This window comes from Thermobia domestica, chromosome 1 (assembly GCF_964235325.1).
Source record: "Thermobia domestica chromosome 1, izTheDome1.hap1.1, whole genome shotgun sequence".
Lineage (NCBI taxonomy): Eukaryota > Metazoa > Arthropoda > Insecta > Zygentoma > Lepismatidae > Thermobia > Thermobia domestica.
The window spans coordinates 132,035,115-132,057,430 of record NC_137454.1 but is presented as its reverse complement, the minus strand read 5'-3'; the positions used below and the strand labels follow the sequence as shown (position 1 = coordinate 132,057,430).

The window sequence follows — 22,316 nt, the reverse complement described above, 5'->3', positions numbered from 1 at the left end:
GGGATTTTGATCCACTCATAAAAGTGGACCACCTGTTATTTCACTTTTCAGACTAAAAGATACGATATGGATATATAGCATAAACTCTGCTTCATAAAACTTCACTATAATGCCTTCAGTTGCTGTTTATCTTTGAGGGATAGCTTGAAGACTGAGGTAAATTTATACTTTGTATACCATTATAATAATGTAAAACCAAAAGATGTAGTAGGCCTATGTGTCAAATTGGATTTGTATCATTGTTGCACCTGGTTTTCAGATCTGGCGCCTAGATCAGAAGAAAAGTTTTCGAGCAATAATAATAATAATAATAATAATAATAATTTCAGTCATCTCTGGTTCAAAAAGCCCCTAATTCGAACCCACTTCAATTTATGGTACACAGCAGTCTGTCTTGATTTTTAAAAAATTTCCTGTTCCCTCTCACCATCGAGGTCGACTCTGTAAAGTATTCAAATTTATATGACGTAAACCGAAACTCCAATTAATACTGTGATTCGTATCAAAGTAATTGTATCGCATTTTCTTCTTCAACTTCAAAGGTAAGGAGGATGGAAAAATATGGATGAGTTGTAGTTACGGGTATATTAACTGCATTCATATTTCTTCTAAGAAGTTTATAAATCCAAGTAAATAAGTACTATTTTTACAAATATCTTTTTAGGTGCCTTCCATTTCAATTCAGGCAGAGCATGTACCATCACCATCTCAGATATTGTTGAAACTTTTTTTATAGCAACTAGACATGTTTTTAAGAGACCCATATTTTTTTGTTTTGTCGAAAAAAATTTTCCCGCCAAGTAATGGGCCATCAAAGACGGGGAGTACAATTTATGAAATGTAGAAGACATGGAAAATGGTCAATTTCGGAGCCTCACCATTCGGCTATGGAGACAGGTAGAGTTATAATTCTTGTTGTGGTATGTACATAGGGATATAAATAAACTATATTTTATTATAGTTTGGTTTGCGCATGCGTATCTTTTTGTACATAAATTAACAAATGAACGTCAATTTATTTGAAAAGTCGAAGTTTGCGAATTTTTTTCAAGCACTCCCGGTTCGAATTTTAAAATTCTGTTTTCACGGTTGGTAAGACCTAGTTACCCGCTTTCCGAAAAAAATTTTGTGTCGCTTCTGTGGTCAACCGTTTTGTCGCAAAAAATTCGAGAAATTGTAAAATTTTCAAAAATCGCCATTTTTGGGCGCCATTTTCTCGAAAACGCCATTTTTTAAAATTCTGAAATTTTGTCAGATGGTTCAACTTTACCTGAATAATAAACACACCAAATACCATTCTCGACCAATGCTTCATGGATTAACTGCAGCCTTTTAAAGTTAGCGAAGTTTCGCTAATTTTGATGTCACAGTTAGCAACACTGGGAACAATAAAATTGCAATGATTTGATGATGTTTGTGGTTCATATTTATTAAATGAAGAATAAAAGGTTTTCTTGGCTGGTTTTTTTATTATTTTGAACAAAGAGGCTCTCTGAAATAGTAAAATGAGCCCCCCTACTCCTCCGTTTTCTTAAACTGAAGTAATCTGAGGTGGAAATTACGATTACGAAACACACAAATTTTAAGTTTACTTGAAATGGCCATCCAATGAATTCTGATGATCTATAAAAGGCCTAAACTATTACCTCAGTATGATTTGGAATGCTGCAGACAAAGTCTCAATTAAGTGCGATGTCATTACAGTGATCGAAAAATGACAAAAAGTTAAAAAAAAAATCGAAACGTTTTCTTACGCGTTCCAAAGAAATTTACTGAATTTTTAAACAGAGCAATCCCAGCATAAAAATGGGTCACTCGGAATTTTATAGTATTCGACTAAAGTGTGTCAGTCCGCAACCTGAGAGGGAAGTGTGTGTGTGTGTGTATTGTACAAATTTTAACCTAGCTGCTACTGGGTTGCTACAAATCAAAGGTGCAACCTGTATTAAAGCTGTCATGAGTGACCTATTTCCTTTAGTAGTATGATCCGTAGAAAATGACAGCTGTCTTCTTCAAGAATGTGGTGAATGTCCTGGAGTGGAAGAAATAAGTGTGGTGTCTTTAATTATTGATCCTGATGAAAATGAAAGTGGTTACGTATGCCATATCGGAGAATAATGATCTCGTTAAAAAAAAAAAAAAAAAACTGTGCCACTTTCTATTTTCGTATCGTACATTGCCGGTTTAACTGTAAGAATTGTAATTCATGACTACATCAAGAAAATCCAAAGAGAATCAATTGCTACCGAAAACCACCGTATAAAATTTCAAGATACAAATTCCATTTTACTTCATGTGGACTTCGTTGAAAACTGGACTGTTATTCTGAAAAGTGAAATTCAGAGTTATCACCGAAATATGAAACAATTGACAGTTTTGTTGTAATAAACGACGATAAAACACACTATTCGACTCATGTACTCATAGTCATAGACAAGATTCTAAACATACTCGAAGAAAAGCGAAAATATATTTTATAGAAAAAGGTTTGAATACGTGAAAATAGGTGTCTACAATTTCCCAAACCGTGTCAGTGATTTCTGATGGTGCTGCATCCCACTTTAAAAATCGCTTTCAGATGTTCGAGATGCAGACAGGTCCGATAAAGCAGTGTTTTTGCAGTAAAACCGGCCATGCAAGGGTCTTTGTGACGGTAGTGGGGAAGGGGGGGGGGTCAAAGAATGTGGCAACGCGCCATAGCCTTAGGCTAAAACAGATACACAGTATTAAAACCGCAGAAGAAAAAAATGAAATGAAATCTTTAAGTTTTACGTTCCACGATTATGCCGGTTAGGCTAAAGGAGACGGTGATTATGAGAAATGAATGAAATGGTGGAATGCAGAACGGCACGAGCTGGGATTGAACCAGGGACTCCAAGCACCGGAAGTGAACGCTCTACCACTGAGCCACCGCGTCCCCACTAAAACCGCAGGAGAATTCGTGAGTATAGTGCAAGTACAAACTCCGCCTATTACTCTCGTTTTGTTACCTGGAACTGAATTCGACGACTTCCGGAAGAAAAAAGGGAAAGTATGCGACCGGTAACTGGTATTCAACGAAGTTATCTTTGGCTTTCGGAAAATTGCGAAGTTTTTATGGCAGTAACGGGTCACCATGAACTAACTTTATACTTCCCCCAAAATCGAACTTTTGCAATTCAAAGTGTAGATTTAAGAAATCTGCAAAAAGGAACTTTTGTTATACATATATGTATGATAACCAGTGGTGCGTAGCAGAAATATTATGAATAAATCATGAATTACGTGAAGTTTAAGCGCTGTTTATGCTTCCACATGAACCTTCAGCAGGGTACAGATTTCCAGAAGAGCATAAGAGAAGTGAAAATAAGTGTTTTGTGACTATCGACAATGTGCTACGCAGGGGCGGATCCAGGACAGACTTCTGGGGGGGGGATTGTAATACTGCTACTTAGAGCTACTTTTAAGAGCTCCAAACTCCGGGATGGGTTTTATTTATATATAAATAAGAAAGTTTCTTCTTCTGGGGGGGGGGGCGGCAATCGTTCCCCTAGATCCACTCCTGGATGAGTTATGAGTGAACCAACATCTATCGGAGCATCTGCACGGTTACATGCTATTAGCAAAGAAGACAACAACCAGGCAAATGATTGGTCCATGTTAAAAAAAAAAAAAAATCAGTGAAATTTTGTTTCCCAAGACCATTTTAAGTAAGTGAACTTGAAATTTGTGTGTTTCGTAATCGTAATTTCCACCTCAGATTACTTGAGTTTAAGAAAATGGAGTAGTAGAGGGAGGCTCATTTTACTATTTCAGAGAGCCTTTTTAATCAAAATAATAAAAAAACAGCCAAGAAAACCATTTATTCTTCATTTAATGAATGTGAACCACAAACATCATCAAATCATTGCACTTTCATTGTTCCCAGTGTTGCTAACTGTGACATCAAAATTAGCGAAACTTCGCTAACTTTAAAAGGCTGCAGTTAATCCATGAAGCATTGGTCGAGAATGGTATTTGGTGTGTTTATTATTCAGGTAAAGTTGAACCATCTGACAAAATTTCAGAATTTTAAAAAATGGCGTTTTCGAGAAAATGGCGCTCAAAAATGGCGATTTTTGAAAATTTTACAATTTCTCGAATTTTTTGCGACAAAACGGTTGACCACAGAAGCGATACAAAATTTTTTTCGGAAAGCGGGTAACTAGGTCTTACCAACCGTGAAAACAGAATTTTAAAATTCGAACCGGAAGTGCTCGAAAAAAATTCGCAAACTTCGACTTTTCAGATAAATTGACGTTCATTTGTTAATTTATGTACAAAAAGATACGCATGCGCAAACCAAACTATAATAAAATATAGTTTATTTATATCCCTATGTACATACCACAACAAGAATTATAACTCTACCTGTCTCCATAGCCGAATGGTGAGGCTCCGAAATTGACCATTTTCCATGTCTTCTACATTTCATAAATTGTACTCCCCGTCTTTGATGGCCCATTACTTGGCGGGAAAATTTTTTTCGACAAAACAAAAAAATATGGGTCTCTTAAAAACATGTCTAGTTGCTATAAAAAAAGTTTCAACAATATCTGAGATGGTGATGGTACAATTTTATATTTTTTTGCCTGAGTTGAAATGGAAGGCACCTTTAAAATATTTCATTTATTCGCATAAATATGAACAAACTATTACGTAACAAAATACTTAAATATAAATGAATTTGCAGAAGATCGTGTCTGGTTTATGAAAACGAATTTGATCGCTAGGTAGCAGCACGCGTGAATACGCCTGAGAAGTTATTGCAGATAGTTCGAAAATGTTGTGTGTTGACTTGCGGGGGGGGAATGGCTGTTGTGTATGTGAGTAATGTGACTACTCATGTGGCTCCGAAAATTACAGTTTTTTTTTTTTTTTTTTTTTTTTTTTTTTAAGGAGAGCTATATTTGGTTCTTTCTTATATCGGTTATAGTTATAGCCAAATATAAAAACAGAAAATGACAAAAGGTTTCCGTGTATCAAAGAAAGGAATCAACGCTGTGTTGAATGGCTACAAAACCGGCACTTCTCTCCTGTTACTTGTCGCTCCAACATTAGGCATCGTAGATATCGGAGGCTGAAGCGTTCCCTCGATGTGGTCCAAAAAGTGCGTTTTCTTGGTGTGAGGTGAGAACTATCGTGAGGAGTTCAACGATCCGCCACGATCTAAATCGCATAATTTCGCAAGATTTATGTCTGTAAAGAAGCATAAGACTCCAATTCATATGCTTCGTCCCTCACGTCATTGTAGAGATGAACAATCGAAAGTTGTACGAACTGCATCGTGGAGGGACAATTGAAAGTTTGTAGTGACTCTGGACGAGGAATGGGCATATTTGTTGGAATATGACCATCTTCTATTGACCTCATGATTCCAGAGATCGTTCTGAACTGGGTGTGTGAATGTGTGGAAAGTTTTCCACTAGGCTTTATGGTTATAGGTGGTTACTTCCATAAGCACAAATTTATGCTACGCAAAGTGGACAAAAAGGCTAAAATCATTGCAGCTTATTTCCATACGAATATTTTAGAGCCACTATAATGCTATGATATTCCATCCCTATATAGCAGCGACAAAATCTCGCGTTCTTATTCACTGAGACAAGGCATCCAGTTATACGACGACGTATATTTGGCGGAAATTCACACGCAAAAGTGAAATTCATGCAATCTCTTTAACAGACATTCCTGTGAAATCTCTTGATGTATCCCCCATGGATTTTTGTGGGTTGTTAAACGAGCATTAGGCCGTCAGCGGTCGCGCACATTCAACAGGCTTTGCAAAGTTTGTCAGAAAGAACGTCAGACTTGAACAAACATACTTCATCGCAGTCTCCTTCAATGTAAACTGAGGTGCAGGACTTCCACGTCGAGCACAATCGCTGGTGGCGTCATGCTATTTCTTAAAGCTGATAACTGTGTCAAATTCGGTACCATAAACCTGAAACGGTCTTCTGTAACTTGGTAAAGCACAATGATATAAACAGTAATTTGAGAAATGTGTATATTTTATTTATAAAATATAAAAAATATACACTTTATTTATAAAAGATATATACTTTCCCGTACAAGTAGATCTTTGCATGTTGCTGTTTCATTTTCTTGTTGAATATACAGTATCGAGGTGGCCTTTGCTATCATTTACTTGTTTTTGATGTTCAGGACTGTTCCTGCTATAGTGTTTTGGCAGTGGGTGAATCAGACGTTTAACGCTCTAGTGAATTATACGAATAGGAATGCAAAGTCTCCGACCACGCCAATGCAATTAGCAGTAGCGTATGTCACAGCGACGACTTCAGCTTTAGTCACTGCCATTGGTTTCCGAGGGTATCTGGAAAAGAGAGCATCACCTTTTTTGCAAGTAAGTTTAGGAACCCAGAAACCGTGGCACAAGTTTAAATACTTCGTAAAAGCAAATTTATATGTTGTAATAAGAAGATGAGGTTTTTTTTTTTTTTGAAGAGTTTTGTGGCACAGGTATAGAGCACTGGTTTGTTTATTGTTTCCGAATGAAATGCTGTTAAATTAGAAGCATAAATTGTGAAAAGCATAAGTTGTTCCTTGAATCCATTAATGAAATAAATTCGGTTGTTTTACGTAGCCGAATAGTATCTCGATTGAATCACAATTACTAGTATTAACCCAGCATCACGAGACCGTTGGGAGCTAGTTTAATCATTAGATAGCGAACTCCAATCTAGAAAGCCAGAAATATATGGACAACTTTGGAAGCTGATGTGCTGTAATGGGTATACAGAAGTTGTTCGGTTTATTTCGAACTGATTTGTCGCCATCACCGATGGTGTTCTATTGGAATCCGATACTGTGAACTATCATATGACATCGAAGTTTCCATTAGAGCAAACTCAGGCGAAGCTCATAAAAGGGGATTCAGTCCCATTCCTCCCTTCAAGCTTTCCAAAGACCAGAGAGAGTACACGGGCGTCGATATTAGATACGTCTTTTCATCAGACCAAAGACACAGAAATCCATTGTGCTGGCATCAGTGCTCTTCACAGGGATGTTCTGAAACAGAATTACACAAATGCATAATACCTGTTCCATTTCCTGTTGAAAACACAGAGTTGTTCTACTGGTATGCTTAAACCCTTGTCCATATGAATCATCATCTGGTTAGTGTCCGCATCGTGTAGCTATGGAATTTGAATCTAAAAAATACCTGTTATAATGGATTCCTGGAAGTATTTTGTATTCACCTACGTGTTGTTGTTAATCTTGATTATCAACAACGTCCACGCGTAACTGAATACTATACTAATAGTGCTAACCAAGCACCTGATATAGCCTTCCCCCGCTTAAATAATATAAGATTCTGATTACTTCCACCCTCACTAACTCTCCTTCTAACTGGGAGAATGGTAGAAAGTGGTGCAGGGATTGGATGAACTGTATATCCACCTCTTTTCAGAGCTACGGGGGGCGCGGTGGTTCAGTGGTAGAGCGTTCACCTCCAGTGCTTGGGGTTCCTGGTTCGATCCCAGCTCGCACCATGTAGACTTTGTGGTGGACAAACATCGTGCTCGTGGGTTTTCTCGGGGTTTTCCCGTTTCCTCCTCATTCCATCATTTCATTCATTATCCATAATTACCGTCTCCTTTAGCCTAACCGGCATAACCGTGGGACGTAAAACGTAAAGATTTTATTTCATTTTCTTTTCAGAGCTATTGCCGGTTGATATCTCTATTTTTCTCTCCATCTAGCAGGAGTTTCTTCAATTCTCGGAGCAATAAACTTCATTACAGCTGTAATTAACGTGCGAACCCTTGGAATAACCCTAGAACGAGCACCATTATTCATCTGATTCGTAGTAATCACTGCTGTTCTACTTTTGTTACCCCTTCCTGTGCTCGCAGAGACCATTACAATACTTTTAACTGATCGAAATCTCAACATTTCCTTCTTTGTTCCTTCTGGAGGGGGAGATCCCATTCTATATCAACGTCTATTCTGATTCTTTGGTCATCCTGCAGTAGACATTCTGATTCTCCCAGGATTCGGAATAATCACACATATTGTAACTTAAGAAAGTGGTAAAAAGGAAACCTTTGGTGTACTAAGTATAATCTATGCAATACTAGCAATTGGATTCTTAGGATTCATTGTATGGGCTCATCACATATTCACTGTTGGTATAGACATTGATATTCGAGCTTAACCATACTAACTGAATACCATACATTTAATTTAGGCCCCATGTGACAACATTCACCATCTACAACTTAAGACACACTACTGCTCTCGACAGCACACTTGTCATTGTAGCGTCCAGATGATAGTGGCGTTCCGAATTCGGTTTGATATAAAACTAACAAACTTCTGTATGTTTAATTAAACAAACTATAATTGAAGTCTTGTAAGGTAAATATGTGTCAATATATAAAGGTCAAATACAATTTTAAAAATAAGGGTAGCAGTGGAAAATTTTATGAATCTAGCTCAAGCGTTATTTAAATACACTACCATTATGGCACAACTGGTATAATGTTCATGTAGAGTCAGATGAAAATTTAGTTAAAAATCTTTGTATCTCTAACACTGAACTTTCTCATGACATCTTTTACAAGAAATACTGATTTAGAGAAATTTACTAACTATAGGTACAAATATGGAAATTTATCCATCATTTACGTTAAAAATAAACTAATAAATAAATATTTGTTTTTAAATAGAAGTACATAAATCAGAAAGTCATCCAGGTAGTAACAAAGAATGTCCTTAGCTCTTAAAGTTCTCTATGTCGACAGTAAAAATTTGTAAACTTGCAATCTGACTGCAAAACTTTTGTATAAAGTAACTGTTGTAAAGTAAGTAAGTAAGTAAGTAAGTAAGTAAAAAAAAAAAGTATCTTGGTACAAAGTGATAAGAATTCTTCGGATTGCAATAAGTTTCCTTTGCAATCAACTCGCGTACCTTTAAAGGTATTTTTACTAGCACTGAAAAGTATCATGGTTTTACAACCTCAAATACTTTCGCCATCGTAACCGTTATCATCAGGAGTGAAGTAGAAGGTAGTATTTTGGTTTAGAATCGTGAGGTTTATAATTAGTAAGACTACGTGTGTCCACTGTGCAGACAGTCGTATTTTGGTAGGAAACTATATATATTTCTAATTAATAATTGTGTTATTATATGTGTGTATTTGTATTTAGATTAGATATATTGCACCATGATAACCTTAAAATTGTCCTCGTAACACAGCAAAATATGCTATATGGTTTTTGATATTAATGTTGGACCGAGGAAAGATTTTGATGATGGAGTGATCCTTTCCCATTTTCAGATTTGTTTTTTCTTTAACTTGTATACCACATTAATGACCGGACACCACCAAGAATTTGTTTATCTTGCGCTGATAAGGAGTTAGTATGCCGTATGTCCGCCATTCGCCGTGGTAATAACCAGAAGGTTGCTATAGACTTCCTCAGGCATTGTCCCCTATTCGTCCTCCAAAATGGCAAATAGTGAGGTTTTGGTTTTGGAACGTTGTGATCGGTCTATCAACTTGTGTTCCAACTAATCGCAAAGGTGTTAAATAGGGTTCCAGTCGGGCTTTGGGCCAGACAGTCGAATACTTGCACCGCCATCTCTTCAAACAGCTCTGTGATTGTGTGTGCTTTGTGAATGTTGGCTTTGGCATATTGAAACAGAACGGTCCACTACCCAACAATTGCCAGTAGATGGGTAGCGCAGAATTACTTTACGATTGCTTGAGAGGCGTCGACATTCGTTTATTTCAGGCACCAACATCAGGGGTTCCAATCCAAATCATGATGAATAGGCTCACACGTGATTCCTCCACCGCCAAATTTCACAATATAAACAATGCACTCCAGTAAGTAGCGCTCGCCTAGATGCGCCATGCCAACAAACATCTCGGATTGCCACAAAATGTAGCATGATTCATGATGCTCTTCCACTGTTGTTTGTACCATTGTAATTGGCGGCGCTCGTCACTTGTGTGATACTTGGCTTATGGTGAACACCTCGTTCGTTGAAGCCCAGTTCTAACACCTCATGAGGAATAGTACATGTACTAGCATCACTCCCAGATGCAGACTGAAACTCTGTGGCTACAGTTCAACGACTTTTGCCGGTGACTTTTACTACGCATCTGAGTCATAACCGGTCTGTATGAGACAACTTTGGTGGCTTCCCTGGTCAGGGATGCGGTTTTCTCTCTCCGACCGTTTTCATTTCATCTCTAGATGGCATACTACAGCACATGAGATCTGGAAATTGCCGGAAATCTAACATGTTGAATAACCGAATCGGTGGGCTGTAATGATCATACCTATTGTATCTGCACATAATTCTCGCCATTTGTTCATTTCGACTGCAAGCGCTCATTTTCCTTCTATCAACATATGTGATCCATTTGTGCCGTCCGAACGAGCCTATTTATCTTTCGGGAAATGTCCGGTCATTAATGGCAGTGTAGTGTATTGTATATATAGGCCTAGAATGTGCAGTTACATTATTATTAAAATGATTAGCCTGTAGTACTTAAAGTTCATATACATTTGCTTAGCGTTAGACTTTGATCACTATAAGCTGTGTACTAATTGTAAGTAAGTCGTAAGTTGTTAAGAGTAACCTGTTTTTCTGTAGTAGCAGTTAAAGAGTGAACAGGAAATTTATTTTTATTGTTTTAATTTTTTTTAACATTGTGTGAAATGTTTAATGCCTTTTGCAACGAGTCGTAATGGTGAATTGTTTCTAATGTTACTTTTTAAAATTTTATAGCGATATGTTCCTTTTGCTGCTGTAGCTGCAGCGAACTGCGTAAATATTCCTTTGATGAGACAAAATGAAATAAGAAATGGAATAGACGTTTTCGATGAAAACGGAAATAAGGCAACAGAATCAAGGGTAAGGAAGATTCTACCCTGCACACGACTAGGGTAATATTGTTATTTACTTTCTATTATTACTATGTATGTCATTACGTGAAATCATCCCGAAATGTGATGTTTAACTCGGTAAATTTACTCTCTTTGTAAAGTTCTGCGTGTGATGTTTTGAATTCCTTTCAAAAGTCATGTTCCTAATATAATGGGTGTATGCAGACATATAATATTAACACTAGATAAAATTCAGGATTGAGTGAAGAGTGATCCAACTGCGCTTGCCGTAAAGTTATAGATATTAAGTAAGTAGCAGACTCACCGATGGTGAGCCTGCATAATTTATGTTCAAAATTATTTTAGGAATTGTACGGCTCTCTATATAAGACGAACATCGAAAAACTGGAGTTGATGTTGATCAATACATATAACCCAAACCCAGTGGCGTATTTACGATTTTGTTTCGGGAGGGGCTTTGCTAACTTTCGGTGGGGGGGGGCTTTGCCTGAAAATATGAAAATTCTGCAAGATATTTCATATACTTTACTATAGTAAGTAAGATTTCGGGGGGGGGAGCTTAAGCCCGGAAGCCCCTCCCCCTAAATACGCCACTGCCCAAACCATATCTTCTAGTAGAAAATATATTTAGAAGATATTTTAAAATAAGTGATTTTGTGGCGAGCAATTATTATTCCAAAGAACGCTTAAAAATACAGAACTAGTTATTAAAATACTTATAAAGTATACACCCTGTTTCAAAAAGAATATACGTATTTCGAATGCATATATTTATTAAACTTTAAGACATACTAATATGAAATTTTACACACACATTTACGAACCTCTCAAGTTCAAATTACAGTTCAAAGTTCAAATTAAAGATGTTCAATATGTCCTCCATCAGCGACACGAACAATATCATATAGATACTCAAATTCCTCCCATACTCGGGCAAGCATGTCCTCCGTCACTGATGTTATGGCAGTACGGATCCGGTTCTTCAACTCTTCCAGGTTCTGTGGGAGTGGTGGTACATAAACGTTGTCTTTAACGAAACTCAACAGAAAGAAGTCAGAGGAATTCAAATCCGGTGACCGTAGAGGCCAGCTGAGACATGTTAAGTCGCCAGCTCTTTGACGACCAATCCAACGGTTCGGTAGAGTTTCATTCAGATATTCACGCACTTGGCGACTCCAGTAAGGGGGTGCCCCGTCTTGTTGAAAAATGAAGTTGTCTTCGTGCAACCTTGGACAACCAGTTTTGTAACATAAGCGAGATACTGCTGACCGTTAACCGTGTTTCCATTAAAGAAGAATGGGCCGTAAACAGATGATCGGGATATCGCACAAAACACATTGACTTTGGGCGAATCTCGTACATGTTCAATGACTGCATGTGGGTTCTGTAGGCTTCAAATTCGAACATTTTGTTTGTTTACCTGACCACTAACATGGAAAGTCGCTTCATCACTGAACACGATGCGTTGTGCAAAAGTGTTATCATTGTCAATAGTATCCAGAATCTCGTTACAAAATGTCACACGTTTGCGTTTGTCATCGGGACGCAGAGCTTGTAACAGCTGTAACTTGTACGGTTTCATAACCAACCGACGTCTCAAAACACGCCAAATTGTTGTTGTCGGCACTTGTAAATGCTGACTGGCACGACGAGTTGATTTTAAAGGACTACGTTGGAAAGCAGTTTGAATTCGTGCAACATTTTCTTCAGGAACACGAGGGCGGCCAGGACTCTTTCCTTTACATACACATCCTGTATCTACAAACTGTCGATACCATCTGCGAATGTTCCACCCATTCGGAGGATCAATTTGGTACCTCAACCTGAAACGTCTTTGCACTGTAATCACGGAATTGCACTTCGCAAACTCGAGAACACAAAATGATTTCTGCTGCGGAGTAGCCATTTTAAACATATGACGGTTACCAAGCAAAATAGAAGACAACTGACATATAGCGGCTATTAATATAAACTAGACTGTGTATTCGTTTCTCCAATACCCGAGCCGAGGCACAGCGATCGATAGTTTGGACAAAATAATTCTTCGTAATACGTATATTCTTTTTGAAACAAGGTGTATACTAATCACCAATAAACACTAGAAACTATTGACATATGTACAATTTCACAGGAAAACTATGTAAACTTAAATATACTTGAAAATGCGTCGTATGAGATTCAAAGTATGATATACATAGTTGTTGCTTGTTGTTCTTGCATAACTCCGAGTATAATACAAGCAGCAGAACTTGTACTATAATCTCTAAGAGGATAAAGTTAAGTTTTATAAACCTAGCTTTCAACAGCCATTAATGTTGAAATCCGAATCTCCGTCTAGGTTATCTCAATCAAGATTCAACGTTGTATTCTTTGTTTTAATATAAATGTTTTTTTTTCTTCTTTTAAACATGAGAAATGTCCTGTGCTCTCATCTGACATGCATATTACCTGTAAAGTGGTATATCCCACAGAATGTTTCCTGTGGATATGTTAAGATATTAGGACTTCAAGGGTAATAGTATATCCGCTATATGAATGCGAACTTAAAGTCGAATTCTCTGATTTCGTAGTAAAGCTAGCCAATTTTGACCCTCAATCGCTCAAGTAAAGTCTGTAATAAATGCGGAAATAAAGAATTTTCTTTTCGGCAAGCTAACGTATATGTTACCTTTGTGATACAAGATGTTATCCAATCTTATCTGGATTGGATAAAACCTGTTAAAATTGACAGTCTTATTCCTCTTGAAATAGTTCCCTTCCACACATAGACCAGTTCCGCCATTTTACGAGACTTACGGGAAATTTTGTTTTATGAGTGTTTCGACATCGTTGAGACTACCAGTATCTCTAGAATGGTGTCAAAAAGACTTTGTTTTTAACTTCTGTGTCGGAGTTAGAAAGGAGTTGAACGGGTCAAATCGAGGTCTGCACTGTTTCTGACGATAAACATTTTCATTGTGGCTCTTGCTGCTGGACAACGGTCAGGATTCTGAACTCAAGTTGGGAGACAATTTAATATTTAATTCTTGCTACTGGTATTCATTGCTGTCCAGTGACTAGTTTTCAACTCAGTAAAATCGTAATGGTCTTTAAGCAGTTATTTTCTAATTGTTCGTATATATGTCCGGTGTTCTACAGCTTTTTTTGTATTCGTTGTTCTTAACTGATGACTGATTAACCTTGAACCGAGAATGCTATTCACTCACTTTGTACAGCTTATACTTGTATCCTTAATCACTTACTGAGTGAAGTTTCAGATCTTCCTCTCAATTATATCGAAATTTGTACAAAACTCGTCTCATATTTTGCTATTCCTTTATTGAATATATTGTGAAAATAGCCATAGCTACATTTACAAATCCAAATAAGACATAAGAATTTGATGCATTCAGTCTTTAAGATGTCTTCCGTTAGTACAAGTACAGTTCAAACGGTAGCTTAAGTCCGAAAATTTTTGGATACTATTTCATGTGAGTACAAAATATCAGGGCTCATAGCGAGTCACTTTTTTTTAACTAAAAGTTACTTTTTTTTTTCAAGTTGGTCACTAAAAGTTACTTTTTTGGGAGGTAAAGTGACTTTTTCGTGTGATTTATGTTTTGCATTGACAGTTTCCTAAGAAAAATATTATAAAAATAAATGAAAAAATGCAGAAACTTGTTACTCATTACTCTTCTGGTTCCACTTACCCAGAAGCTCCTAAGAAAAGAGGAAGCTCTCAAAAAAAAAAAAAAAAAAAAAGAGAGAGAGAGAGAGGATAAATAAATCTTGGAAAAGTATGTTGTGTATAGTGTTGAAAGTAATAATGGCAACCATCATTAAGAAACTATGTTGGTGGGTGCTCTGTTATTGTGAGCTGAACAGTCTGTGCTCCTTTGTAGCGGTAGTGTTAGAAACGGGTATTGATTTTATTGTTTTTTTTTTTTTATAATTTTTTAGTGAATAAATGAATGTTATCTTTTGTGTTGTTCTGCATTTTTGGTTTATGGAAAAGCAGAAACCGTGAAAATGATAAAATATCTGTGATAGTAGTAAAAAGAATTACGCTGAGAAAGTTCACAGTAAAATCTTAATTCACCGTGAAGTATATGTAATGTAAAGCAATTTAACTAGACTTTGCTTGTAGCGTAATTGTGTGGGCTACGAACTTTTATCATTCAGATTACTTATTGAGCGTATGGAACACATTTGTAATAACAATAATATAATGAGTCACCTATAAAGTTCCGTTACTGCATATTTTTGTTTTTAGCCATGTACCCTTACTTATACTAAAAAATAAATAAATAAATGAATAAATAAAAAAAAAATTAAAAAAACTACAGTGAAGGAACATTGGAGGTGAGTTATTATATAATTATTATTATTCTTTAATGCAACTATATGTAAAACATGAAGTTTGTATGTGGAGGGGGAGGGGGGAGGTATATGTATCTCACAATAACTTCCGTAAAATGTTCCAGATTTTCATGAAGCATGACGTGCATTTCTTTACTCCGTAAGAATTATGTTTTTGCTTGGGGTTGAAATTTGGTCAGCGATAAAGGGGTCGATTCACTTTGCAACTAAAATAATAACAATACCAATAAATGTTTCTCTCGCTTCCGCTGCCCTCTCCGCTGAACTAGTGGCTAGCGCGTGTACCTTTAGTGCACGTGGTCCTGGGTTCGATTCCCGGTGGGATACCACAAAAAAATTAATTTCACAATAAATTTATTTCTATTAATCATCCGTCTCCTTTAATCTAAAAGGGAATATGCGTGGGACGTTAAACTAAAAAATCTTTTTTTTTTTGTCGCCTCTTTTCTGTAGGGTCAATCCATATGAAGTGGTTCTTTGCTTGACCATATTCTGATTTTTTTTTTTTTTTTTTTTTTACATATACTCTTACCATATAGATTAGCAGCACAGAAGTGGTTTTCAAAAATTGGAATTCTAACCGTTTGTGACTGGCGGCCATTTTTGGTAAGCAGCCTGCTGTAATTAGTCACTTCGCAGATGTTGGTGTAAACTTGTATATCTTAGGACTGGATTATGCAAAAACATTGCAACAAACACGATTTTCTTCAGCACTTTCTCTTCTTTAATTTTGCCTCTTACTTAAAAAGCCTAAATCGAACCGTCATAGATGAAAAACTATTCTATTTTTATTATCAAAAGTCAACAAATTCCACTTTTTAGCCCTGTAATTTATAATTAAGGGGTGAAATACTAAAGTCGATTTTTTTTTTTTTTATAATGACGTGGTACTATACTCTATAACTAGAATAATAACACATATAAGTGCTTCGTACAATTTTTATGAATTTTTAAAGTTCGAAATTTCGTAATTTTTGAAGTATGATAATGTCCGGTGAGACGGATTTTCAACGAACTTAAAAGTTCGTTACTGAATTCTCTACGTCTGTGTGTCTGTCTGTCCGTCTGTCTGTTGTTTGCGATTTATTCAATTTTGAACATTCGATAGAGCATCAAAAACTATCAGAGAAAATGATTAAATTTTTCGCGTCACTCTTACCGTTCCCGAGATATTGACCAGAAAATGGCCGACTTCCAGAGATTTAAGGAGCCATATCTCGGGAACCGTAGGTCATAGAGAGATCATATTCGTGTTGATCAATATCTAAAAGGATGGTAAACATTTTGGTACCAAATAGTAACCGGTGGTCACTGTCCAACTGGCCAGTGGTTTGGCCAATGGCCAGTTGGCCCGTGACCACCAATCAATATCAGTACGAAAATGTTTAATATTCTATTAGGGATTGATTACCACCAATATCATATCTCTATGACTTATCATTCGCGTGATATTGGCCAAAAAATGGCCAATTTCTACATATTTAACGAGCCATAGCTCGGGAATCATAAGTTGTAGAGAGATGATATTGATGTTGATCAATACCTAAGAGGATGGTAAATATTTTGGTACCAAATAGTAACCGGTGGCCATTGGTTAACTGTCTACTGGCCAACTGGCCACCGTTCCCCAGATATTGGCCAAAAAGTTCGAATTTCTAGATATTTAAGCAGCCATATCTCGAGAACTGTGAGTCATAGAGAGATGATATTTTGCTAATTTTTTAGAGAAAGAGAAGAAGGTGCGGATAAAAAGATTTACTTTTACATCAAGGAACAATGACAGTTTTCCTTCCCGCTCCATATCTCCATTCTTTTTAAGTTCGTTCTGGCAATGCTCTTGGAGCATTTTCAACTGGTTTTGTTTTGTTTTTCACAGAATGTACATCTATATAAGAGAAAGCTAGTAAATATTTCACCTTTGGTATTTAACTGTGAAGAAAGTTATGAATTTTAAAAGATTGGACAATTAACCTGAATTTTTCGTCCTAATTAACTTGCGCAAGAGGTATATTTTAATTGTTACTCTCGCTATATGTATATGACAGGAATTCTTCTCAAATAAAAGACAAATCCATTACTCAACAGTAAAAAAGAAATAATAATAATAATAATAATAATAATAATAATAAAAAGAAGAAGAAGAAATATTAACCTGTTAATCCTATTTACAAAATTGAGAAAACTTACGTTTGGCATTTTTTCTAACCTTAATGACTGTTAAAAAACTTGCTTATTTCTTCAGAGAGGTTTTGTAGAATAATATGAGATCTGCCTGATGCTGTTGTAAGTTCAAGAGGTGATATTTTTCGTAAGGTATTTTTAGTAGGTATCCACACAAGAGGGGATAAAACGTCACTCATGTTCTAGTTTAGAATCTGTTTTATTGATTGTAAATGTTTGATATATATTTTTTTCTATTCTTATATTGGCTGTAGCAATTTCACCCCAAAAGTAAATAGCAAGCGTGCAGAGGACCCTTTACCTGCTGTACGCCTACTTATTCTTAATTCAATTACAACAATCAGTTTTATGTTTACCAATGTTGTTTTATTTCTTACTACCTTTAATAATTTATTTTTTTTTTATTTGTGATCGGTCATCAATTTTATTTAGTTTTCAAAATTATCATTTTTATTTGAATATTGTGAGCTTAATCTAAGGTGTATGCCATTCAACATTAAAATAGAAGTAACAAATTAAACAAATAACAAATTTAAACAGTGTGTTCTATGATTCAAATTGGTAAACTATTTAGTTCAAAAGTAAAGGGTTGAGTAGCATAACATGCTTTTTTCGTGCAATTTTTGAAAATGTATAGCTTTGTTCGCAGTTAAATATCAAAGTTGAAATATTTACTATAGTTTTCCCGTATTTTTAAATGATAATAATAATAATAAGCGTTTTATTCCATGCACCACCAGACATACCATATTTCAAACTTTGCAAAAATTACAAAATTTCAAATTTAAAAAAAAAAAAATCATCTTAAACATTGTAGGAAGCACTTATCAGTGTTGCAACTTTAGCTGTATTGAGTATAGTACCTCATATAATTATGATGAAAAAAATCAACTTTGATATTTCACCCCTTGATTATAAACCTCAAGTCTAAAAAGTAGAATTTGTTAAATTTCGATACAAAACTTAGTTAATTATTTTCACCCATTGAGGTTCAATTAAGCCTTTTCGTTCTAAAAAAACAGAGAAGAGAAAGCGCTGAAGAAAATGGTGCTTGTTGCAGTGTTTTTGAATAATCCAGTCCTAAGATATACTAGTTTACGCTAACGTCTGCAAAGTCACTAATTGGTACGCATTGATCCACAAAAATGACCATTCACAAACGGGCTGGAATTCTAATTTTTTAAGAGCTAATTTTCTGCTGCTAATGTTAGAAAATGTGGCACACCATTATGTTTCTCCGAGCTGCTCATATATAAAATAAAGTAATAAATTAAAAATAAAATAAAATAAAATGGTCAAACAACCCTCGTTGGATCATCTCATATGTATTGGGCGTATATGATGCTAGTAGTTTTAATTCGAGTGCTTTCAAACTAAGTATAACAATGAGAAGAATACACTAATTAATATTATATATGCTTTCTTTTTCAGTTGGCGTCTGTCAAAGGAATTACTCAGGTGGTAATTTCCAGAATTTTCATGGCGATGCCAGGAATGAGTAAGTTGTGTCTTAACCTTGTATTTGTTTAGTTGATGCATACATTAATAATAAAAGTCTAACACTCACCTAAAACATGTGGATGAAAACTACCTGCAAACAGTTTCAGCAATAATTTGTCGCCATCGTCAATGCGTTGCTGGAAGAACATTTTCGACAAATCATCTTCCCTGTAAAAATAATAGTTGAGTTGATAATGAATTTTACTTAGATTTCTTTACTTTATAACTTGTCTTCTCATTTCCAGTATCTAGACTTGAAGCAAATAAATTCCAACAAATTATTCGTCTGTGCGCAAAAACAATAAATCATTCCACATCACTTAGCCCTAAATGGCGTATATGTAACTGTTAATGCTGCCTGTGAAAAAATAACAACTGTGGTTATTTTGAAGAATTAATTGATACGTCGAAAACTGTCATCTGCTGAGTGTTGGACTTCATTCGTATTATTATTTTATACGCATCTTATTGTTTCATTAAGTAATTTATGCATACTTTGTTTTAATTTATGTAAAGGAATGAACTTAATCATTTACAGATTTGGCTTAGGTAATTGGGTAATTTTGAATTAATTTGAAATTGTAAGATGCGGACACTAAGCTTCCAAAGTACTTAAAAATGGCTCAACTTTTCTATAACCGTAGGGTTGCGGTATCTCAGTCGCAGAGCTTTCACCTTTCGTGTGTGAGGTTCCTAGTTCGATCCCAGCTCGCGCCAAGTTGGTTTCCTGGTGGTTAGACACCAAGTACGCCTGTTTTCAAAGTGTTCTCCCTTTTCTCATCGTACCATATGATTCATTCACATCATCACAATCCCCTTTAGCCTACGCGGCATAATCGTGTGACGTAAAAGTGAAAGATTTCATTTTGTGTGTGTGTGTGTGTCTATGTCTGTCTGTGTTTGTCTGTCTTGTTTTAACCCTGAGAAAAATCTAGTCATTATTAATCTTACTGACACGATCGCATTGTAACCTGGCAGGCAAAGAGGAATGATCATGCTCACCCGTGAACAGTTACGCGTTAAATGCACGAGTCAGTTGGGCACTAGGCGGTGTTATGTGTACTGTAGTGTTTTCATCGCATTACAGTTGAGAAAATAGACCAAAATTTTCTGTCAAAATAGAATGTTCGTCCGTGAAACCACTTAAGAGATGATTAGGTCTTCGGAACTAATGGAGTGAGTGTAGTACTAATATATGTGGTACAGTTGCTTCAGAGTTGCGGAATTCGCAGCACCGTAAAGATCGTGTTGGCTTTTGTTTTTTATTTATTTATTTGTTGAGAAGGTGTTGTCTATCAGAAATTACATTTCTTCAGTTCCAATAATTAATGAGCGATATAGGATTATTTTGATAATCTTCGCCGAGATGTAAGCAGCGAATGATTGGTAGATTCCTTCGTGGCTAAATGGTTAGCTTTATCAGCTTCGGTGCGAGAAATTCGGAGCGTGATTCCTGGTCGGAGCTCATATGGTTCGGATCTTACATTAAACTGTAGGTTAACATTTCGTATAGCCTTGACGTTAAATGGGGATGCTAAACTTCAAAACAACCAACATAACTCGGTATGAAAATACGTGTGGCCCTTTTTTTTTTTTCTTCCCGAAACTTAAATCCTTTAAATATGAAAAAGATTAAATGTTTTTAAAATGAAATAGAATTTTTGACTATTCGTACGATTGGGAGACACAATAAAGCAGTTGTTGGCAGTTCCAATAGTGGACTTCCTAGAGTATTTTGGAAAGCCAAAAGTCCTAGGCATAAATGTGTATAAGGCAGTATCTATTTTGAACGACAGCGAAGAGCTAGTATTCTAGATACACTATGTCATTTCATATTATCATGCCCCATTACTTTTCGGGCAGATTTCGTGTATCCTATTGAGACGAGCATATATTTATTACTGAAGTTTTTCAACAAAATATCGAATCATGAAATACGTTATGTGCACCCATTCAATTAAACCATGGGGCCGCGGTGGCTCAGTGGTAGAGCGTTCTCCTCTGCTGCATGATGTCCCGGGTTCAATCCCAGCTCCCGCCAAGTGAACTTTGTGGTGGACAAACACCGTGTGCGTGGGTTTCCTCGGGGTTCTCCCGTTTCCTCCCACTTTCTTCATTCCATCATTTCATTCATTTCTTATCATCATCGTCTCGTTTAGCCTAGCCGGCATAAGCGGCGGAAAAAGATTTCATTTCATTTTCAATTTAACCATACAATGTTTGCTCTTGTTAAACATAGTTAGTTTTTTTGTAAATAATCTGGACTGGTAATGATCTCGTCCTAAAATCTCTATTATAGGAACAATTAATTACTGGGCGGAATTAATTTAAAATTTCTAAGACGTGTGTATACTTGATTAGATTAATTTCTTATCACAACTTTACATGCAGCGTACCGTTTCCTACGTACATTACAATGTTATGTGAATCAATGGAAACAACAAGAAAATAAATACTCCGTAATTTTGAAGCTTTTTGATTATTTATAAACAGAGCATATTTTTGATTTGTGATATAATTGTATTCCAGTTCACACATGGTTCATCGTTATGGTTATCATCGTCATCGTTGATGGGTGTGGTCCAGTGTTTAATTTCCGATAAGAACTCAGAATTTTCGGTAGTGACCTAGCATTGTCAGGTTATTTCTGGAGCTTCTTAAATTAAGAGGTAGCGAACTCTGGTGAAAGAAATTATTATTATTAGCATTTAACGAAAAAAAAAAAGTCCAAAGACGAGAATTACACCAATGGATAGATATCATTGATCTGAACACTGTCACTGTTAAACCTGAAGCATAGTTTTTGAGAAAATTGAATTGCTTTGTCAACCTAAAAATTGGTGCTGTAAAAGAATCACGCTATGTATTAAAGAGAAACTGACTGAAGCATACCTTCATCAACCTCTTCATTGTTACGCTACCAAGACAGCAGTGCATCGTATGGTTTATGAGATAAGCCTCAAGTTATCATTAATCTATAAACTTTAATTTCTCTTAATAACTGATGAAATATCGTCCAAAGATAAAATGTGTATCAGTTGATAGACCTCATCAAGCTCACAGATCGGCATGCCTGAGGATAAACTCTCATGCACAAGTTTAGAGAGAAATTAATTTTACAGGCTAAAACGTATGTCGTTCATGCCTGTCTCATGAAGGCGGTAGTATTTATTCTGCTCGGATAGATGCACTGTATATGATATATATATATATATATATATATATATATATATATATATATATATATTATTATTATTATTATTATTATTATTATTATTATTATTATTATTATTATTACAGGGTGTCTATCGGTCACGAAAGTCACGAAATCATAAAACTGTCATGGAAGTCAAGAAAATGTCACGAAAGTTG

General features: G+C 35.9%; 1 protein-coding gene across 1 annotated transcript in view; it reads left to right on the top strand.

The window, feature by feature from the left end:
* LOC145664138 (sideroflexin-2-like) overlaps positions 1 to 22,316 on the top strand; it is a 96,405-nt gene that overhangs the window by 50,357 nt on the left and 23,732 nt on the right. Inside the window, exons 3-5 of the mRNA XM_081730573.1 lie at positions 6,184 to 6,382; positions 10,786 to 10,911; positions 18,876 to 18,942. Coding sequence (XP_081586699.1) covers positions 6,184 to 6,382; positions 10,786 to 10,911; positions 18,876 to 18,942 — 392 coding nt within the window. The remainder of the gene's footprint in view (positions 1 to 6,183; positions 6,383 to 10,785; positions 10,912 to 18,875; positions 18,943 to 22,316) is intronic.